At 39.3% G+C, this 17,342-nt stretch overlaps 1 protein-coding gene across 1 annotated transcript in view; it reads right to left on the reverse strand.

Annotated features, from left to right (window-relative positions):
* The window catches only part of NBAS (NBAS subunit of NRZ tethering complex), a 253,053-nt gene that overhangs the window by 19,502 nt on the left and 216,209 nt on the right, over positions 1-17,342 (reverse strand). The window contains exon 49 of the mRNA XM_053461340.1: positions 8,427-8,566. Within this exon, the coding sequence (XP_053317315.1) occupies positions 8,427-8,566 (140 nt within the window). The remainder of the gene's footprint in view (positions 1-8,426; positions 8,567-17,342) is intronic.

Below are 17,342 nucleotides of genomic sequence, written 5' to 3' on the forward strand. Positions count from 1 at the left end.
GCACAATGTGTCTTTAGTAGACGACGAACTTCCATACTTAAAGCAACAGTAGGCAGTGCACATAACCGGTGTCCGAACCATGCGTTTGGCGTAACGGTTAAGCAGAACCAATACTACTAACGTCCCGTCAACTCTTCCTTTCATTTGAAAACACTGAAAAATTTACATTGATCATCGATGCATTTAAATTCATTTTATTTCAAAATGTAATTTTACTAAATTTAGGTTGAATAACTAAAAAAAAAAAAAAAAATGTAAATATTCTAAAACATGCAATCAGCAGCTTGCAGGAGAGAGGGAGCTACAAAGAGACTCCAGAGATACTAGACTTTTAATGCTAATGCAAGAACAGGGTTTTAATACTATTGTCATCTTGGACGCCGGTGATTAAGAAGAAAACAAACCTTTTAAATTTTACGCTGTTCCGAAACAAGCGACTGTTTCCTGGAGATACTGATGTCTCGCTTTTGGAATTAGAGGGATAACTGCGAGAAACTCTTGTGTGATAAATAACCCGTATAATACCCTAGCATATTCTGAGTACTGCTCGGGGATTCGGTATCCAAGCTGCCGGTATTAGTAATTGCCACCGTGTCTCGTCTATGCAGATGGCGAGTCACGGCGAGAGATGAAGCAGGTTGCAATTCTTTCTATGCTATCGTTTCTAAACCAGGAACAGCTTGCCGATTGAGTTTTGCAATATGCATCCTTAACAACTCTTCCTTGATTGTGGACATTAATTGTTGTAGTTGTTAGCATAAATAGAACTATTCCTGGCATTTCGGGGATACTAATGTATAACAGTATGCTAAATAAACCACATAATAATTAATAATAATAATAAAAAAAAAAAACAACAATAAATATGTCAATTGTATCTATGATAATCTAGAATTACATTAAAATCATGGAGCAGCCCTGGCTTCTGCATTGTATAAACACCTTGTAATTTAGTTGTTTAATAGGATGGTCATTGTTCAGTAACTTCATTGCTGGATGTGTCTCGTTTGGTTCCCGCCTAGCTGTGGCATGAAACTTTTTTGTTTGCTCTTAAGAAAACAATTAAGCAAATCTCACTTACATTAAAAGTATGTTTTGCACAATCGCTCTCTTAAGAAAGGAGCTCCTTTTAAGCCACCTTCTCGCATGTGCCTTATGCCGGCTGTTCACTGCAGATTCAGTATCAGGCAGTACAGGAGCCCGCTGTGCCCCGTATAATATTTAGATTTGCAGTGCTGTCTTTTATGCACAGCCAATAGGGCTTCTGTCGTGGGCTTACTTCAGGGGCCAACAGAAGCTATAACTTGGGCCCCTTCAACAACCACCACCATCCTGGGCAGGTGGACTGGGTAAGTCTCCAGCATAGACCTCTCTTAACACCCCCGCCATTGAGTCCTAGCACCACCTGCTGTTGGAGAGTGAGGGGGTATGATGTCATATCACAGTGGAGGGCTGTGCCAGTAGCTGAAAGGACCTCCACTCAGGTACGACTGAGATTGGGTGTGGGAGCTGGCCCCGGATTAGATGGCCTTGAATATAAGTAAGGTTCTCTTAATTTATACCTTCAGACCAAAAAAAGTTTACTGCCACTTTAAGTGAATGTGTAGATATATGATGTATTAACCCCTTGGAGTGTCAATCTGCCAGATTTGGATACATTTATTTATGAATCACGATACAACAAATGACATAACAAAGATTTGTTTAAAGTAGTACAAACAGTTCCGAACCATCATTATAATTATAGCAGAAGTGATGTGGTGTCAGCGCAACTGAGGGTAATGCAAAGGTTAAATCTTGCCTGGTGTTATCTAAAACTCATAAGTTAGCTGTAAAGCGGTGCGTGTGACCTTTACTGTCCAAATAAAATACAGTACAAGAACAGTCAGCAGCCAATAAACACACCGATGCGATTTTATGAGTCTGCAGGAACTTAAACCCAAGCCCTAGACATGTAGTCAAACTGGGCTTTAGAACAAACCCCTGACCGCCAAATTAGCCGCCTTTTCATAATGTTTTATATTCTATTCACACTATCGTGCCTTCTGCTTCTCACTAGCTTTCTGATAATTTGCACTGTATTCAGATACTCTGATAAATACATTACATTTTAGGCAAGTTTCAAATAGCCTAATTATAATTTAGCAAAAAAAAAAAAAAAATCTAAATAATTTTTGCCGTGACCACCAGTTGCCTTCAAAACGGCATCCTAGGAACATTTGTACAAAGTCAGTGATTTTGCAGGCATATTGTTAGTTGTATGATTAAACAATTATACCAAACAGGTGCTAACGATCATCAATTTAATACGTAGATTGAAACCCAATCATTAACTGAAACAGAAACAGCTGTGGAGAAATAAAACTGGGTGAGGAACAGACAAACGCACTAACAAGGTGAGGATGCTGAACACGGTTTAATGTTAAATGTCATCCACGATGACACAGGGGAGATAATACTGCATCAGAAATCTCTCTCCCAGGCAGACATATCAAGGCAGACAGGGGTTTGCAGATGTTCTGCCTAAGCGGTTTTGGAGAAGCAAAAAGAAAGGGGCAATGTTGAGGACCATAGACGCAGCGGTCAGCAGTTGGAAGACTCCTCATGCTTACTTTCCTTCGCCATCAGAAGATGTCCAAGCCATAAAGCTCAGCACTGGCAGAAAACAGTGGGACCCTGGTACACCCATCTACTGCTTGAGAAGTCTAATCAGAAGTGGTCTTCATAGGCGACTTGCAGCCAAAAAGTCATACCTCCGACATAGAAGCAAGGCCACGCTACTCAACTATTCATGAAAACACAGGAACCGGGGTGCAGAAAAATGGACTGATGAGTCAAATATTGAAGTATTTGGCTGTAGCAGAAGAAAGTTTGTTCACAAAGGGCTGGTGAGCTGTACTAGAATAAGTGTTTGGAGGCAACAGTGAGGCATGGTGGAGGATCCTCGCACATTTGGGCTGCATTTCTGTAAATGGAGTAACAGGTTGGTCCCTATTAGCAGGAAACAAAAACACACAACAATGTCCAGGCGAGGTAATAAAAGGAAGATCCAAAAGGCAAGTCAGGTCACAAAGCAGAGGTGGTGGCAGGCTGCAAGAATCACTGGTCAAAATCACTGAAGAAGGTCTTGTACACGGATAGTCAAAACAGCAAACAATGCTTTGTATAGGGTAGAATCCAGCTGATACCTGAGCAAAGGGTAATCAGAGATAAAGGCTTATATACCTTTGACTTTGGTGCCAAAGTGATGTCAACGGAGGAGATGAGTTGTCATAGGAATGCCTGAACACGTCCCCTCTTCTGCCGGCAGCATCTCAGTATGCGTTCCTCTCCCTGCCGGCCTCTGTCGGCAGCGGAGGTGGCGCATTGCCACGGAGACCCTGCTCGCTTCTGGAGGAGAAGAGATGCAGCGATGTCTTCGCTCATCGCTGATCTCAGTAGCGGGTGAGTAGCAGGTTTAGGACAGCAGCATGGCAATGACCCCAAACACACGGCCAAAGTCATTAAGTAACTTCAGCGTAAAGAAGAGCAAGGAGTCATGGAAGTGATGCTATGGCCCTCTCAGAGCCCTGATCTCATCTGTCTCAGATAACATGAACAGAAATCCACAGAACTATCGTTAGTTCCCCAAGATGTTTGAAACAACCTACCCGCCGAGTTCCTTAAAAACGGTGTGCGAGTGTACCTAGAAGAATTAATGCTGTTTTGAAGGCAAAGGGTGATTTATATTTTTTGTAATATATATATATATATATATATATATAAAACAGCCTGCTATTCCATGCCAGCTCTTGAAAAAAAATCAGAACTTTTTCATTTCGCATTAAACCCACACAGAGTCATCTCTCAGACAACAGAGCTCGAAGAGAGATTTATTTTTTGAACTTCTGAGGTCCGGTACTCAAAAAGGGCACAATATACAGTAATTAGTTTTTAAGAGAAACTGCCCCTTAACATCTACAAGGAGCCAGCGTTTATAATCCCTACGGGGAGTCTATTTCCTTGGTTCAAACAGAGCGTAGATCAATGGCGAGAGAAAGTTTCAGTAAAAGGAGTTAGTAACCAGCTTCAGCCTCACAGCTGACAAGTGAAGGATGACACTTTGTGCTGAGTAGCCCATAAAAAAAGTTAATTCCAATGCTCACCTTGAAGCCTAGATAAAAGGTTGAATGATTGCTGATGGCATAAAGTGCACAGGAAGATGTGCGCTCTAAATCACCGAGTGTTGAAGTAAACAGTAAAAGAACACAACCTCCAGCAGATGTTCATCTTTTTTGCTGTTTGTTGAAGCCATTAACCCCTTCAACTTTGACAGCCTCATTCATCCCTGGTACTTTTTGTACGCCATCTAAAAGTCGGCATGGTTTCTAAAGCACTTTGTTGTGTATGAGCCACGAATAAACGTCCAATATTTGGGAACACTGGTAGATCACGGCTGGTAGTTCTTGCTGAAAATAAATCCTTAGATGGGACAGTAAGGGAACTGGGGTGGGCAGGATTGGGAACGCAATATATAATGTATATAAATATAAATAGAAATGTATGCCTGGAAACAATTAAATACAAGCAGACAGGAGCCCCCCTTTGTCCAAAAATAAATCATGTGGAACACTAAAGGAACTGGGGTGGATGGATGGGGTTACCAAATCAGTTTCATCTATATAGACTTAATTATGCATGTCTAGCAAACGTGGTACATAAGTGGCCAGTAGTCCTCTCTTTCGCCCCCCTTTTAGATAAAATAACATGCTGAACTCAGATTATGTAAGATTCATTATGTATCAATGGGGTTTGTGCACTAGAAAAGGGAGTTGACAGGAGAGTTGCAGTTTCCTCTTCCTGACTTCAACTTTCATTATGATTGTCCAGCCGTGGTAAGCTTCAGCTCCAACATCACGGGGATCTTCAGCACAGTCCTCTAGAGGAATCAGGCTCAGGAACATGGACATCAGGCACAGTTGCAGGGAAATTAAAAGCCCTGGAACTTAGAGCAGGCCCCATGGGAATCCCGGACCGGATCCTGCAGACCTCTAGCCTCTTGTAATAGCCAGCATGGATTTTCCACTGGAAGGGGGAACGGAGCATTGGCCCACCCTGCTCTCCAATAGCTCCACCACAGGGAGCCATATGCATGACTTGTATAGCTCCTGCACCAAATGCCAAACAAATCATCTCCCTGGGGTTAAAGCATCACACCCTGTATAAGGCATATATAAATCATCAGGATAAGACCGCCTGTCATGTTAACCTAATCCATCAGCCACCTCACCGCACTGAGTGTTCCCACTGGCTTCAGTTAAAAAAGTTACGTTTGTGGAGATACTTTGTGCTTTAGCAGATTCTTTGGACTTCTACGATAATAATTCGGCAACTGTCATCAATTCCTACTGTGTTACTAAGTTTCACAAGAATAAGACCCCAGGAATATACTGTACATGTCACCTCCATGTGTAGTTGGCCTCTTCCGTGTAGCATAAAATCTGCTAAAGCTTGTTTTATAACTATCACATAACTTGTGTGTGATCTTTAACCACGCTGTAACCGTCTGTCCGTATTCAAAGAAACACTTCATTGGCTACAGCTTTATCGTCTAATTATACTAAGAATGAAGCTTTTGTAGAACAGGATTTTATAAATTAGGTTCAATCACTAAATTGACATCCCTGTTTATTATGAGACCCAAGGTGAAATATTCAGAGCTGAAGGCTGTCACCTTTACAAATCTCACACAGTACTATACATTCTATGGGTGAACACATCTCCTGACAAGTAGTATGGTTCAGCTCCAGTGATGGCTCTACTTATTAAGTGCAAGGGAGGCTGTCTAATGAGACCCCTGTGCTCATGCATGGTAACCTTTCTTGCCACTGATTGGCATCCGATCAATAGCGAGAATTGCTCAATGAGGAGGTGGCGAGCTGCAGCTTCATTCTTTTTTCCCCATTTACATGTATTTTAAAGTTTTTTTTTTAAAGTGCTGTTTGCGTCACTGGAATGTCCCTTTAACCTCTCACTCATGCTTTGTCTGACTATTGCTCCCTGTTAATTTAAGTCACTCGTGTCTGCCGATTGGCTCAAGGAGCCTTTGTAGGGGTGGAGTCTGCAGACACTTTTAGGACAGGAAAGGCTTACCGCTTTCGGCCTCATTTATCAACTGTCCTGAGCTTCTAAAACAAATATAACCAAAGCAACTCTACACTCTACAAAAATTATATGTTGTATATTAAAATTAATTTTGCTAGGCTAAAAGCTGCAAAGGCAACCGTCCCTTTAAGGCATGTGTATTTCCTTTGTCATACACAACTACATACGCACAATTCTGCGTGACAGACGCCACTCTTCCAATTCCAGCCGGCCTAGAACTGTGGCAGGCATGTCACCGATCAACCCTGATGCAGGATGTATAGGAATTACACATGCTGCTGTTGACAATGATGTATAGATAGGAGGCCGTGTGAACCCTTTACTGTATAATCTCACTATTGAGGGCAAGATGTCATGGAATAATTTAATCGCAACAAAAACCCCAGAGAAAGCAGGAATCAGTCAGAGGTAGGTTTATGCCGCCACAGAGAATGTATGTCAAAAGAAAACTAATACGATATTAATGTTTTCTTACCAAAGTTTAATAAAGTAATCCTCATTCCTATATATTTATCTAATCAATTTCCTGTCCTGAAGCCACCCTTACAAAGAGAGATAACAGAGAGATAACATAAATGGGAGGGACAAAGGGGCCGATCCAAAAAAACCCAGAAGGTTAAAACAAAGTGCCCTACGAATCGACCTTCGCAGTATGCCCTACTCGGGATGACCTAGAACTCACACAAAGGCTCTGCCAGACATTGGTGTGTCCAGGAAGACAGGGGCTGCTGGATCATGTTGTGTGCAACTAGGAGAGGGGCAGCAGATACCATTGTGCATATAGAGTGGGGGTTGTGTTTTGTGTTGGGGGGAGTAGCAGTGTTGTGTGCAGAGGAGTGATGGGCAGTGGGATATTGTGGGAGGTACAGAAAGAAAAAAATACACGGAGGGAAGAATGAGAGAAGAAAAAAGAATAAGAAAGAAAATGACGAGGAAGTGAAAAAGAGAGATAAGAGAGAAAGAGAAGTGGCAAAAGAAAGGGAAGAAAAAGGCGCATGTTATTTAAATGACAGGCACATATGTTGTACTTAGTGTGTACAACCGCCACATGCAGAATGTTAGATCTCTTTTAAAGTCGTTGAATATATGCATGGAATGACCTTCACTGCCCTTCACTGTCAAGCTAAGATACTGTAAGATATTTCAAACTCGGAGAACAATCAAAAGGACAAAATGGATTTTCATTCTAGTTCCTTTTTGGTAAGGATATTATTTTCCATGTGACATGGAGCTGTTATATTGGCAGATTTACTAATTCTCCAAGTGGATGTGTGTTTAGTGGAAACACAAACAAGCTGAGCAGAAATGGCCAAAGGTAAAAGGACAAAAACGATCAGCGTTAGCACTGTAGCTGAAATTAATGCTGCCAGTTACAGCCGTACAAATCGAAACAAAAGCACATAGTATTTGTCAGCAGATAAGAATCCATTTGTTGGCCTATTTTATCGCAGGCAACAAAACAAATTTGGTCTACAGGGGATTTGTTATAGCACAGTTTTAAGCATGATTAAATTCACTTTTCAGAACAGTAGCTCGTGATTTTTCTCCAGTGTAATTATTTTGGGGATATCTGGCTTAAATGTAAGGGGCTGTTTTACTCCAATGCCAATCAGCCTCTAAGGAGACAGAAATATTACAATATTTACACATTCTGATATTTACTGCACACCTTAATTAACATTTACCCAGGGGAAGGCTGGCAGTATTCAAGGGGAAGGGGGACAAGTCCCCTAGGTGGCTAATTACTAAAGTAGTCTATTAACTCATTTACAGCAGTGGCCCAAAATCTTCAAAACAAAGCGTCCCAGGGGCGTGGGAATTTAAAAGAAAATGTGGACAATTTTTTATGGTTGCCCCATAATGTTGTTTTCCCCAGAAGCTGTGACAGGTATGGGTTAAAAATATCTACAATAAACGAGAGACTCTTCACTGTCATTAGATCTGTTATTTTATTTAAGGTGATGAAAGATAACTATGGCCATGATTTTTTTTTTTAAACCTTTTTTTTTACTATCATTTATTAAAAAGTTTTTTTCCAGGTGGGCCTATTTCTTAAATGAGATAAGTAACGTCTTAACACGCTCATCACTTAAGGTGTTGGTATCATTTATTTACTGGTAGGATGAGGAAGCTCCTTTAACCCCTTAATGACAAGCCCGTACATGTACGGGCTCAAAATGCATTGTTTTCAATGGGTTTAGGAACCGCCCATTGTCCTTAAGGGGTTAAAACCATTAACTCCGTTGGCTTTCCCACAGATAAAATAGAAACCCATTACTTACATGTTTGCGCCTTTCATGGGGGGCCAGGCCTGTAGAAGTAATACTAAGTGCTGGAACTCTGATTGATGGCGACTAACGTCGAGAAGCTCTAGGAAGAGATTATATCTTTTTTCTTCATTTTCGATGTCCACAACGTCCACCTGAAAAGTAAGAGGGGAAAAAAGAAACATTATATACACAGGTTACCTCATGCAGCCAAAGAGCAATGCGTATTAATATAGAGTTCTACAGATTTATTATTTATTTAACGAGGTTTAAGAAAGAATTGAGGAAAAAGGCAAATAATTCACAATGTTCCAGATACACTATGGTTTTCAAGGGATTATTTAAGATGGAAAAATATTGGCGATCGCTACACAATGTCACAGTATCCGTCACTATGTAATATAATATAAAACAATCCAAATCTTAAAACTTTTAAATTGTCTGGTTTCTCGCTGTCATTCTCCCGCAGTAAGTCACAGATTAACGAAGGACAGACACGTCCCTTCGCTGCCATTACGTTTAAAGCGATGGCGATATTTGACTGGTTATGAGAGGATGATGGACTCAAATGTAGATCTGATCTTTATTTCCTTAAAATGACTTTGTTAAAAGTTCCGCTTAAACTCTTCACTCATTCGTTTTGTTCCGAACAGCACTTCTTCAGCTTCTAAAACGTAATGTCCTTTTTTTTTCTGTCAGAAAATGTTCATTTGTTTTTTTTTCCCTCGACAAAAGCACTCAGCAGCTCATTGAATTGGGTGACTTTAACCATCACTGAAGTTGCATTTTTTAAGCAGCTTGACTGCTTATCAGCAGTATATTCACCCGTCTTCGCACAACACACTCCGCCGTACTTAGCAGAGGACGTGGCGGTAACCTTGCGTTTTGTTGGTTATGTTAAACACATCACCAGTCATTCTGAGTAAACAGGCCTTTAAGGTTTGCTAATTAAAACAATATGCAGATAAAAGCAAACAATGCTGTTACTGATTTATTAGCATAATCCTTATACTGATATCTTAGTCGGGGTTGGCTTTTAAGTAGAGGTGGCATTCAGAACATGACCTTCAGCACAGAAACATAGAACTTGTCGGCAGACAAGAACCATTCGGCCCACTTAGTCTGCCCAGTATTACCTTTTTAAAGTCCAAGGACCTTAATTGGTCCTTGGTCTTGTTTCTCTCATGTAAATAACCCTACGAAAAGTTTATGAAGTCCAGTGAGTGCGTGCTTTTTGTGGACTATGTATATTTATGTATATGTATATGTATATCTATATCTTTCTATATATTAATGCTCTGTTTATATGCTAAAGCTACCTGCCACCATTATGATAAATTAATGGCAGGTGGACCTTCTGTAGGGGGCAGTTTTGTGGCAAAATATATCACCGATCACACAAGGATAACTGTTTGCGATCGATTCTACGAGGATTATGGGTGTTGCAGAAAACCTTCTGACTTGTAATTCTGTTAATACATTTTATCCATCAAACACGATTTTCTAAATTCTCATTTATTACCCCATTATTATTACCCCATTTTCCGCCTTCAGTTTTTTTTAGGGGAGACAGGAACGTATCGCGGTCACGTTACATCATGTGACCCCGCAGTGAAACTGAGGCTGTGCGAGCAGCCGGAGACCAAGCTGCAGGAGCGGTGAGGCAGGGAGGTTGTTTGTATGTATGATTGTTAGCATGGTTGTGCACATGTGTATGTGTGTGACCATGGATGTGTAATTGTGTGTGTGTGACCATGTATGTATGTATGTGAAGGTGCTTGTGTGTGAGCATGTATGAAAGTGGGTGAGATGGAGGTTGTGTTACAATGAATGTGTATGTGTGTTAGTGAGTATAAGTAATGTTTAATTTGTGTTTGTTTCTGTGTGTGCCGGAGTGTATGTTGGAAGGGGGGTGCAAGTGGCAAAGAAGGCACAGACAAGTTGTTTGGGGGCAGTGATGGCACAGACCAGCTGTTGGGGGGCCCCGGGCACATTTCACACCAGAGCCCTGTGGTTTCCGGTTACGCACCTGGAGAAAGAGGTAGATGGTAGAGAGCATCGTTGAGGATTCTGTAATATCCTGTATTTAAGCTGTACCAGGCTGTGAGCTCTCCACAAGTGTGCGCAGGTAACTACACACACCACCAGCACAATTATCACATTTTATTGTAGTCCATTTTATATTACTACTTTTTACACACAGCATCATGCCTACAATGGCACATTTTTATAGAAACATAGCATTTGATGTAGATAAGAACCATTGGGCCATCTAGTCTGCCCATTTTTTCTGATGTAGGACTCAGACCTTCGTCAGTCTTTGGTCTTGTCTTATAGTTAGGAGCCATATCCCTACCCCTTGCATGTTTAGATCTCCTCACTGAATTAGACTCCACTTAATTATCACCCTCTTATGTATTGGAATGCTTTTCTAAGAAAAGCTAGAAAGTGTGAGCTATTTCCCAAACATAAAATATCCATAAAACGATTTAACTGAAAAAAAGCACAAACCATGTCAACAAATGTAATGATTCTAAAAACTGTGAAGATGACCGTTCCTCTTTTTAATATAAACTCTGATATTTTTTAACTTATCTCTGAAGTTTTTATGGTCTGGACAAAGGAAAAGATGACTTCGTAAAACGTCAGCTGTCCTGGCGCATGAACATCTGTTTTGGGCAATAAATGTTATATGGTTATGGCTACAAAAAGCATAGTAACAGACTTAATATGAACTTACCTAGAGGTATCAATGTAGTTAAATTCATGACTGCAGTAGAGGCTGGTTATAAAAACAGGTCATTCAGGAGAGAAAGAGTAGAAAGCGTGTTTACAACACACCACACGTCGGAAAGTTATGAGAGAACATTCCCAAACCAAATATATAAAACCCATTTAAGGTTCTGATGTCATAGAACATGCAGAACGATCGCTGCTAATGTCTGTTTCAAGGTGTTTGGAGGATCGGCGGCTATTAGGAGATCAGGGCAGTAGACAAATTAAAAATGAAATCTGAAAAGGCGGAAAGGACTGGGAAGTAATATGCTTTCATATCGTAGATTTGTATTTTGATAAAATATCCCAATTCTCTACTTTCGTTAGCCAAGTATATTCTAGCAGCTGCTTAATGACATTTAAGCTGTTTAAAATTCTGCCTCGCAAACACAGGTGTCTGCGTAAGTGTTTACACGGGTGAATTATTTATAACTAAGTGGCCAGATTTTTCTTTTTAATAAAAAAAAAAAAAAAAGGAAAAATAAATACTTAAAAAGTTATAAACTTAAAACAAAAATAAGGCATTTGTTTTCATTTTCTGCACCGACAACTGTCGGCTAATTGTAATAATTTTATAGATCATTTCTCAAGACTAGCAGAAGACCGGGGTAATTATAGGAAAATAAAATTATAGAAAAATAAAAACAACTACAGGCTGGCTGTTCCACTTTAACTGAGCCCTCTAGTAGGATGCTAAACAAATAAACTATTCTAGCCAATAAAGGTTTCATCACGTAAAAGAAACACTGAAACTTTTAGCAAGCATTTTTCAACAACCTATCGGTGCCTGATTGTGTGTTACATGAAAGTTGTGCATTCCCTGAAAAATCAGGAACGAGGGAAATATGATTAAAAAATGATTTCTGGAAAGGTTCTACCAGTGTAGGGAGAATAGCAATTTTAAGACAATGGTTCCCAAACCTAGGGACCTGAATAATATTATCAATAAAAAGATGATACCATATAATAATAATAATACATATATATAATACAATAATTTACATTTGTATGTTTTTTGGACTTGAAATAAATGTTTTGCTGTCCTTATCACCCAGCGTTTGTCTATGCATATTAAGCAGGTAATTCTGTGTTATTGACAGCAGGTAACTATGAAGACCTGCATTAGTTGATATTTTTCTCTAGTTGAGAAGAAAAATTCTGTTTTCCATGTTCCTCCCATACAGTGCTGTTATTTTTGAATATGTCTGCCTGATTTCTTTTGAAATATCACCAAAGAGAAGACTAAAAACCTAAACAGCGTTTAAAAGGCAGCCAGGGCAGGAATGAAAATGTTTGTTTCCAATGTTGGCTCCAGGTAGGCCCCGTATTTACCATGTTCTCTAATCCTACATTTTATAACTTGGTTTATGTAATGAGGCGTTGCAGATGAGTTTGACAAACACCGGAACGCCAGACAGCTGCGGTTGTGGTTTGAAAATGTTCCTACTTTGACCAAACAAAGTATGTTTGTTTCTTGAATCTTTTTGGGCAATTACTAGCTTCTAGATTCGGAAAACATTTTGGTTCGTTTTTGGCCCATTTCTTATCAGGCAACGATTTTCGTTCCCTGCCCATTCGGCTTCGGCTCGGCTCGGGGCATTTTTAATTCGCTAACGAAATTCTTAACGCTCATTCACACTCACTCTCTCATGCTTTCTAAATCTTCTCCCTTCTCTTCTCTCTTCAAACCTTCTTTCTTCGTCTGCATCTCCGTTGACAGAACTTGGCACGTGAACCGAGGGCAATATGGCGGCACTTGCAGTGACAGCCTCTGCCCTGATTGGAGGATCGGGGAGGATGTCACCGCAGTGCTGCCATTTTGGCGGAAGTTGCCAGGATATGTTTGCAGAGATGCGGACGAAGAAAGAAGATCAAAAATTGAAGATCAAAATAGAAGATAGAAGGGAGAATATGCAGAAGAAGATGCGGAAGTGCTCCTCAGAGAAGGTTGGGAAACATTTAGAGAGCGTGAAAGAGAATGAGAGTGAATGTGGTCGCACAAATGTCAAACAAAATTTCGGAGCTTTTTGCTTCGTTTTTAATTTGTGGTAAATTGTGGTACAAATCCGAATGCACAAGTCTACTAGCTTCGTATACAATGTCACAGTAATTTTGGCCCCAAGAAGGTCACCGTTCTCATGCACAGGCATCCAACAACCATGAAAAACAACCCGACTCCTGTCACATTACATATTTTTGGGGGTTTCACATACATAAAGTGTATTTTTTCATTTAGTACCTAGATTTTTTTTTAAACGAAAACAAACTCTATAGCAGATAATTATATGTGGCGTTCGATAAAATGCAACTGTTACAGTAAAAATATTTCCTGTGTAAAATAAAACCGAGTGTTATAAATACAGACGAGATTTCTTCTATGAAACGCTGAGTGGGGTTTTTTAATAATAAATGAAAAGAGGTCATTGTTATTCACTGCTTGCAGAACTGATGAAAGGAGGAGAATACTATACACAACACTTATCATTGACCACAAAATCCCCGTGATAAATGGCAATGCTTAGGGGGGAAAAAGGAAATCAGGCAAAGCATAGGATTTTCTGTCATTTGACAAGAAAATCACAATGTATCAACATAATAGGATTTACTGATAGACTGTGCATGAGTTTTATCACAGAGGACAAGTACTGTAATTTGCTGTCACTAAAACTTACTGTACTTCAATTTTGCAACATTATGAAGTAGCAAAGGGAAGGGAATGGAATTATAAGGACCTTTTCATACAACAGTGATAAGATACAATGAACAACCGACGAGTGGAGTAGTGCATCCAAGGCAGCATATATCACTTATTGAAGACGCAGTGTCTAACGTGGTTTAGAATAGTCCATGTGAACAAGAAAGAAAACAGGAAAAACATTCTACAAAACCTCACTATTACAAAAAAGATTTAACGTTAGAGTCATCATAGATGCAGAATGATTTGTGAATTTGTATTATTTGTACTATTGACTTAATATGACACATTGCAGGCTTACAAGGACGACAGGTGATGACCGCCCAAAGAATAGTACAGGACAATCAGAAAACGAATTGCACTATTTTAGCACAATTGGTAATGAGTATTTTTCAAAGCCTGCATTCAAAGGTCTTTATATAACTAGTTTCTGTTTTGGATATGACTTGTAAAAAAAAACTAGTACTTATTTTTGTAAATGTGTGATATAATTTTCCCTATAAGAACTACGCAAACTTGCAGATTGGTCGAATTTACCGCTAGACAAAAATGTGTCGGCATCTGGGAACACCTAACACCCGATGACAACCCCCTTTTTCAAACTTCTTACCCTGGTTATGCAGAACAATTTGGCTTGAACAGTTTTCTTAAGGAACATAATGATTGCATTATGAAGCAACAGTTGCCAAATTGAAAGTGATGATTTTGGAGACATATATATGAAGTTATTTTGATGTTTTGGTGGTCACTGGAATGCTGCTATTGATGGGATTATTCAATGGGTTATTATGGTGTTATGCCGAGCCTCAAATATTGAACCAGATCCACTTTTTATGCATGACCTAAAATTATTACTAACATCTATAAATATATTTAAGGTCATTATTCCATCGTTTACTAAGCAGACTTATTAGTAAAATGTTGGAAAGTGGCAAATTTGATTTAATATTTATATTAAGGAATGTAAAAACCGATCATGCATTGCTATTGGGGATTTTATTACAGAAACACAGCAGTCAAACTTATTAAATTTGGCGTAAATATGAGAAAGAAAACCACTTGCATAGTAAGGTGATTTGTGTTTCTATAAATAGCCAACCTGAAAGATTTTTAATGGCCCCACGCAGCTTTAAGATACTTATCCCGTGATTCATCAATAGCGAGACCAATTTGTTCCGTATTTACAGCTTTTAAATATCAAATGATGCATCATGAAAAGACTGAATCACCATCATGTTGAAAAAATACAGAACAGGATTTATTAAATAGAAAGAAGTATATATGAAAAGATAACCAAATAACGAAAATGTGCTAAAAGGATCAGGAACTTAGAAATATAAAAGCTGAAATAGATATTACATTAACAAACATTAATGAACACTATTACATGTACACATAATAGTAGTAATACATTTTCAAGAAAGTCAATTACGTTTTACTAAATATCCCTTTATTTCCCTTGATCCAGCCATACCGAAATGCATCTATCGAATGCGATAGCACAAGGTCCGTGGATAGTGAATTCTGCATCTTTATTGTTCTTACTGTTAGGCAGGGGCGTACCTAGAGTATTTGGCACCCGGGGCGGATCCTGTAAGTGGTGCCCCCCCCCAAATGTAAAGACATCTACAAAATTATGTTGGCAAGAATATTTATTGCACCAATTTGTAAACTGTATGTCAACTGTAAACAACAAGAAATCTGAAAAAGTAAAATAATAACTTATAAGTAAAATAAATAGGTTTAAATAACATTTACTGAACATATAATAGTGCTTTCTTTAATAACCCCCCAAAAAAAACAACAAACACAACAAGTTTCTAAGAAGACCTAACAAATGAGTGACAAACATTACAAATTAAGTACTGGCTAAGCAGCTAAAGACACTATAAACTAAAAAAAATTCTGATATAATCAGGAGTCACCATAACATTGTTCTCTTTTTATTAAAGCATTTGCATATATAGTGGTGTTGCCATGTCGACTCATGATTATATATACACCATATGAACCAGACACTGACTGTGGTATAGCATGACACCTATCACTATATACTGAGCCAGGCAGTGACGGTGGTACAGCATAATGCCTATCACTCTATACTGAGACAGACATTGACGGTGGTGCAGCTTAAGTAATTTCATTATATATTGAGGCAAACATTACAGTGAAACAGCATAACTCCTATCACTATACACTGAGCCAGATACTACAGTGGAACAGCATAACACCTATCACTATAACTGAGCCAGATATTGATGGTGGTACAGCATAACCGCTATCTTTATATACTGAGCTAGACACTTATAGTAGTACAACATAACTATCATTATACACTGAGGCAGACATTGACAGTTGTGCAGCACAACTGCTATCATTATATACTGAGACACGCGCTGACAGTAGTACAACATAACTGTTTCCATTATATACTGAGGCACAAGCTGACGGTGGTACAACATAACTGTTATTATATACTGAGGCCCACATTGCCGGTGATACAGGATAACAACTATCACTTTATACTGAGCACACATTGACTGTGGGGCAGCGTAATCCATATCACTATACATTGAGCCTGACATTTACAATAATGCAGCATAACCCATATCACTATATACAAAGCCATTGATGTGGTGTAGGCCTACCACTTCAGTGTCTGGCTTAGTATATAGTGGTAGGGGTTATGCTGCATTATTGTAAATGTCTAGATGGATGTATAGTGATAGGGATTATGCTGTACTGCCCTCAACTGCAGATCAGGGGAAGACTGTGAGAGTCAGTACAGCCTTCCCTTCTTCTGACTGCACCGTGACATTGGGAGGTCCTCTCCCCGTAATCATCCCCAAAGTCCATTTGTCCCCTACGTCACTAAACCACAACTCTCTTTTAATTACTCCCTGTAGTTCAGGTATAGATCAAATAAACAACACATGGAAACAGCACGTGCAACTGAATAAGACATAAATATCCTGTATTTACAGGTATACATAAATAATGTATGGAAACATAGCATTGCAGGTATAAATCAACAGAACACACAAACCCATCATTGCAGGTATAGATCAACTGGAAATCACTCAGCACTGAAGGTATAGATCAAATAAACAACACATGGAAACAGCACCCCAGGTATTGATCAACTGAATAAGACATACAAATCCTGTATTTGCTGGTAAACATAAATAATGTATAGAAACATAGCATAGCAGATATAGACCAACACATTAACACACAAACCCAGCTTTGCAGGTATTGATCAATTGGAATTCACATAAAAAACTCAGCATTAAAGTTATAGATAAAACACCCTAAATTACAGGCATAGATCACAGATTGCACACCCCAAAGCCAGCGTCCACATTGCCCACATAGAACCTGACCAGCACCCTGCGGTGGGGGTGCAAGGCCTCTGTCCCCCAGCTCTGCCACTGTACAAAACAGTATAGAGTGATGGGAGT

The sequence above is a fragment of the Spea bombifrons genome, chromosome 3 (assembly GCF_027358695.1).
Source record: "Spea bombifrons isolate aSpeBom1 chromosome 3, aSpeBom1.2.pri, whole genome shotgun sequence".
NCBI classification, from domain to species: Eukaryota; Metazoa; Chordata; class Amphibia; order Anura; family Pelobatidae; genus Spea; species Spea bombifrons.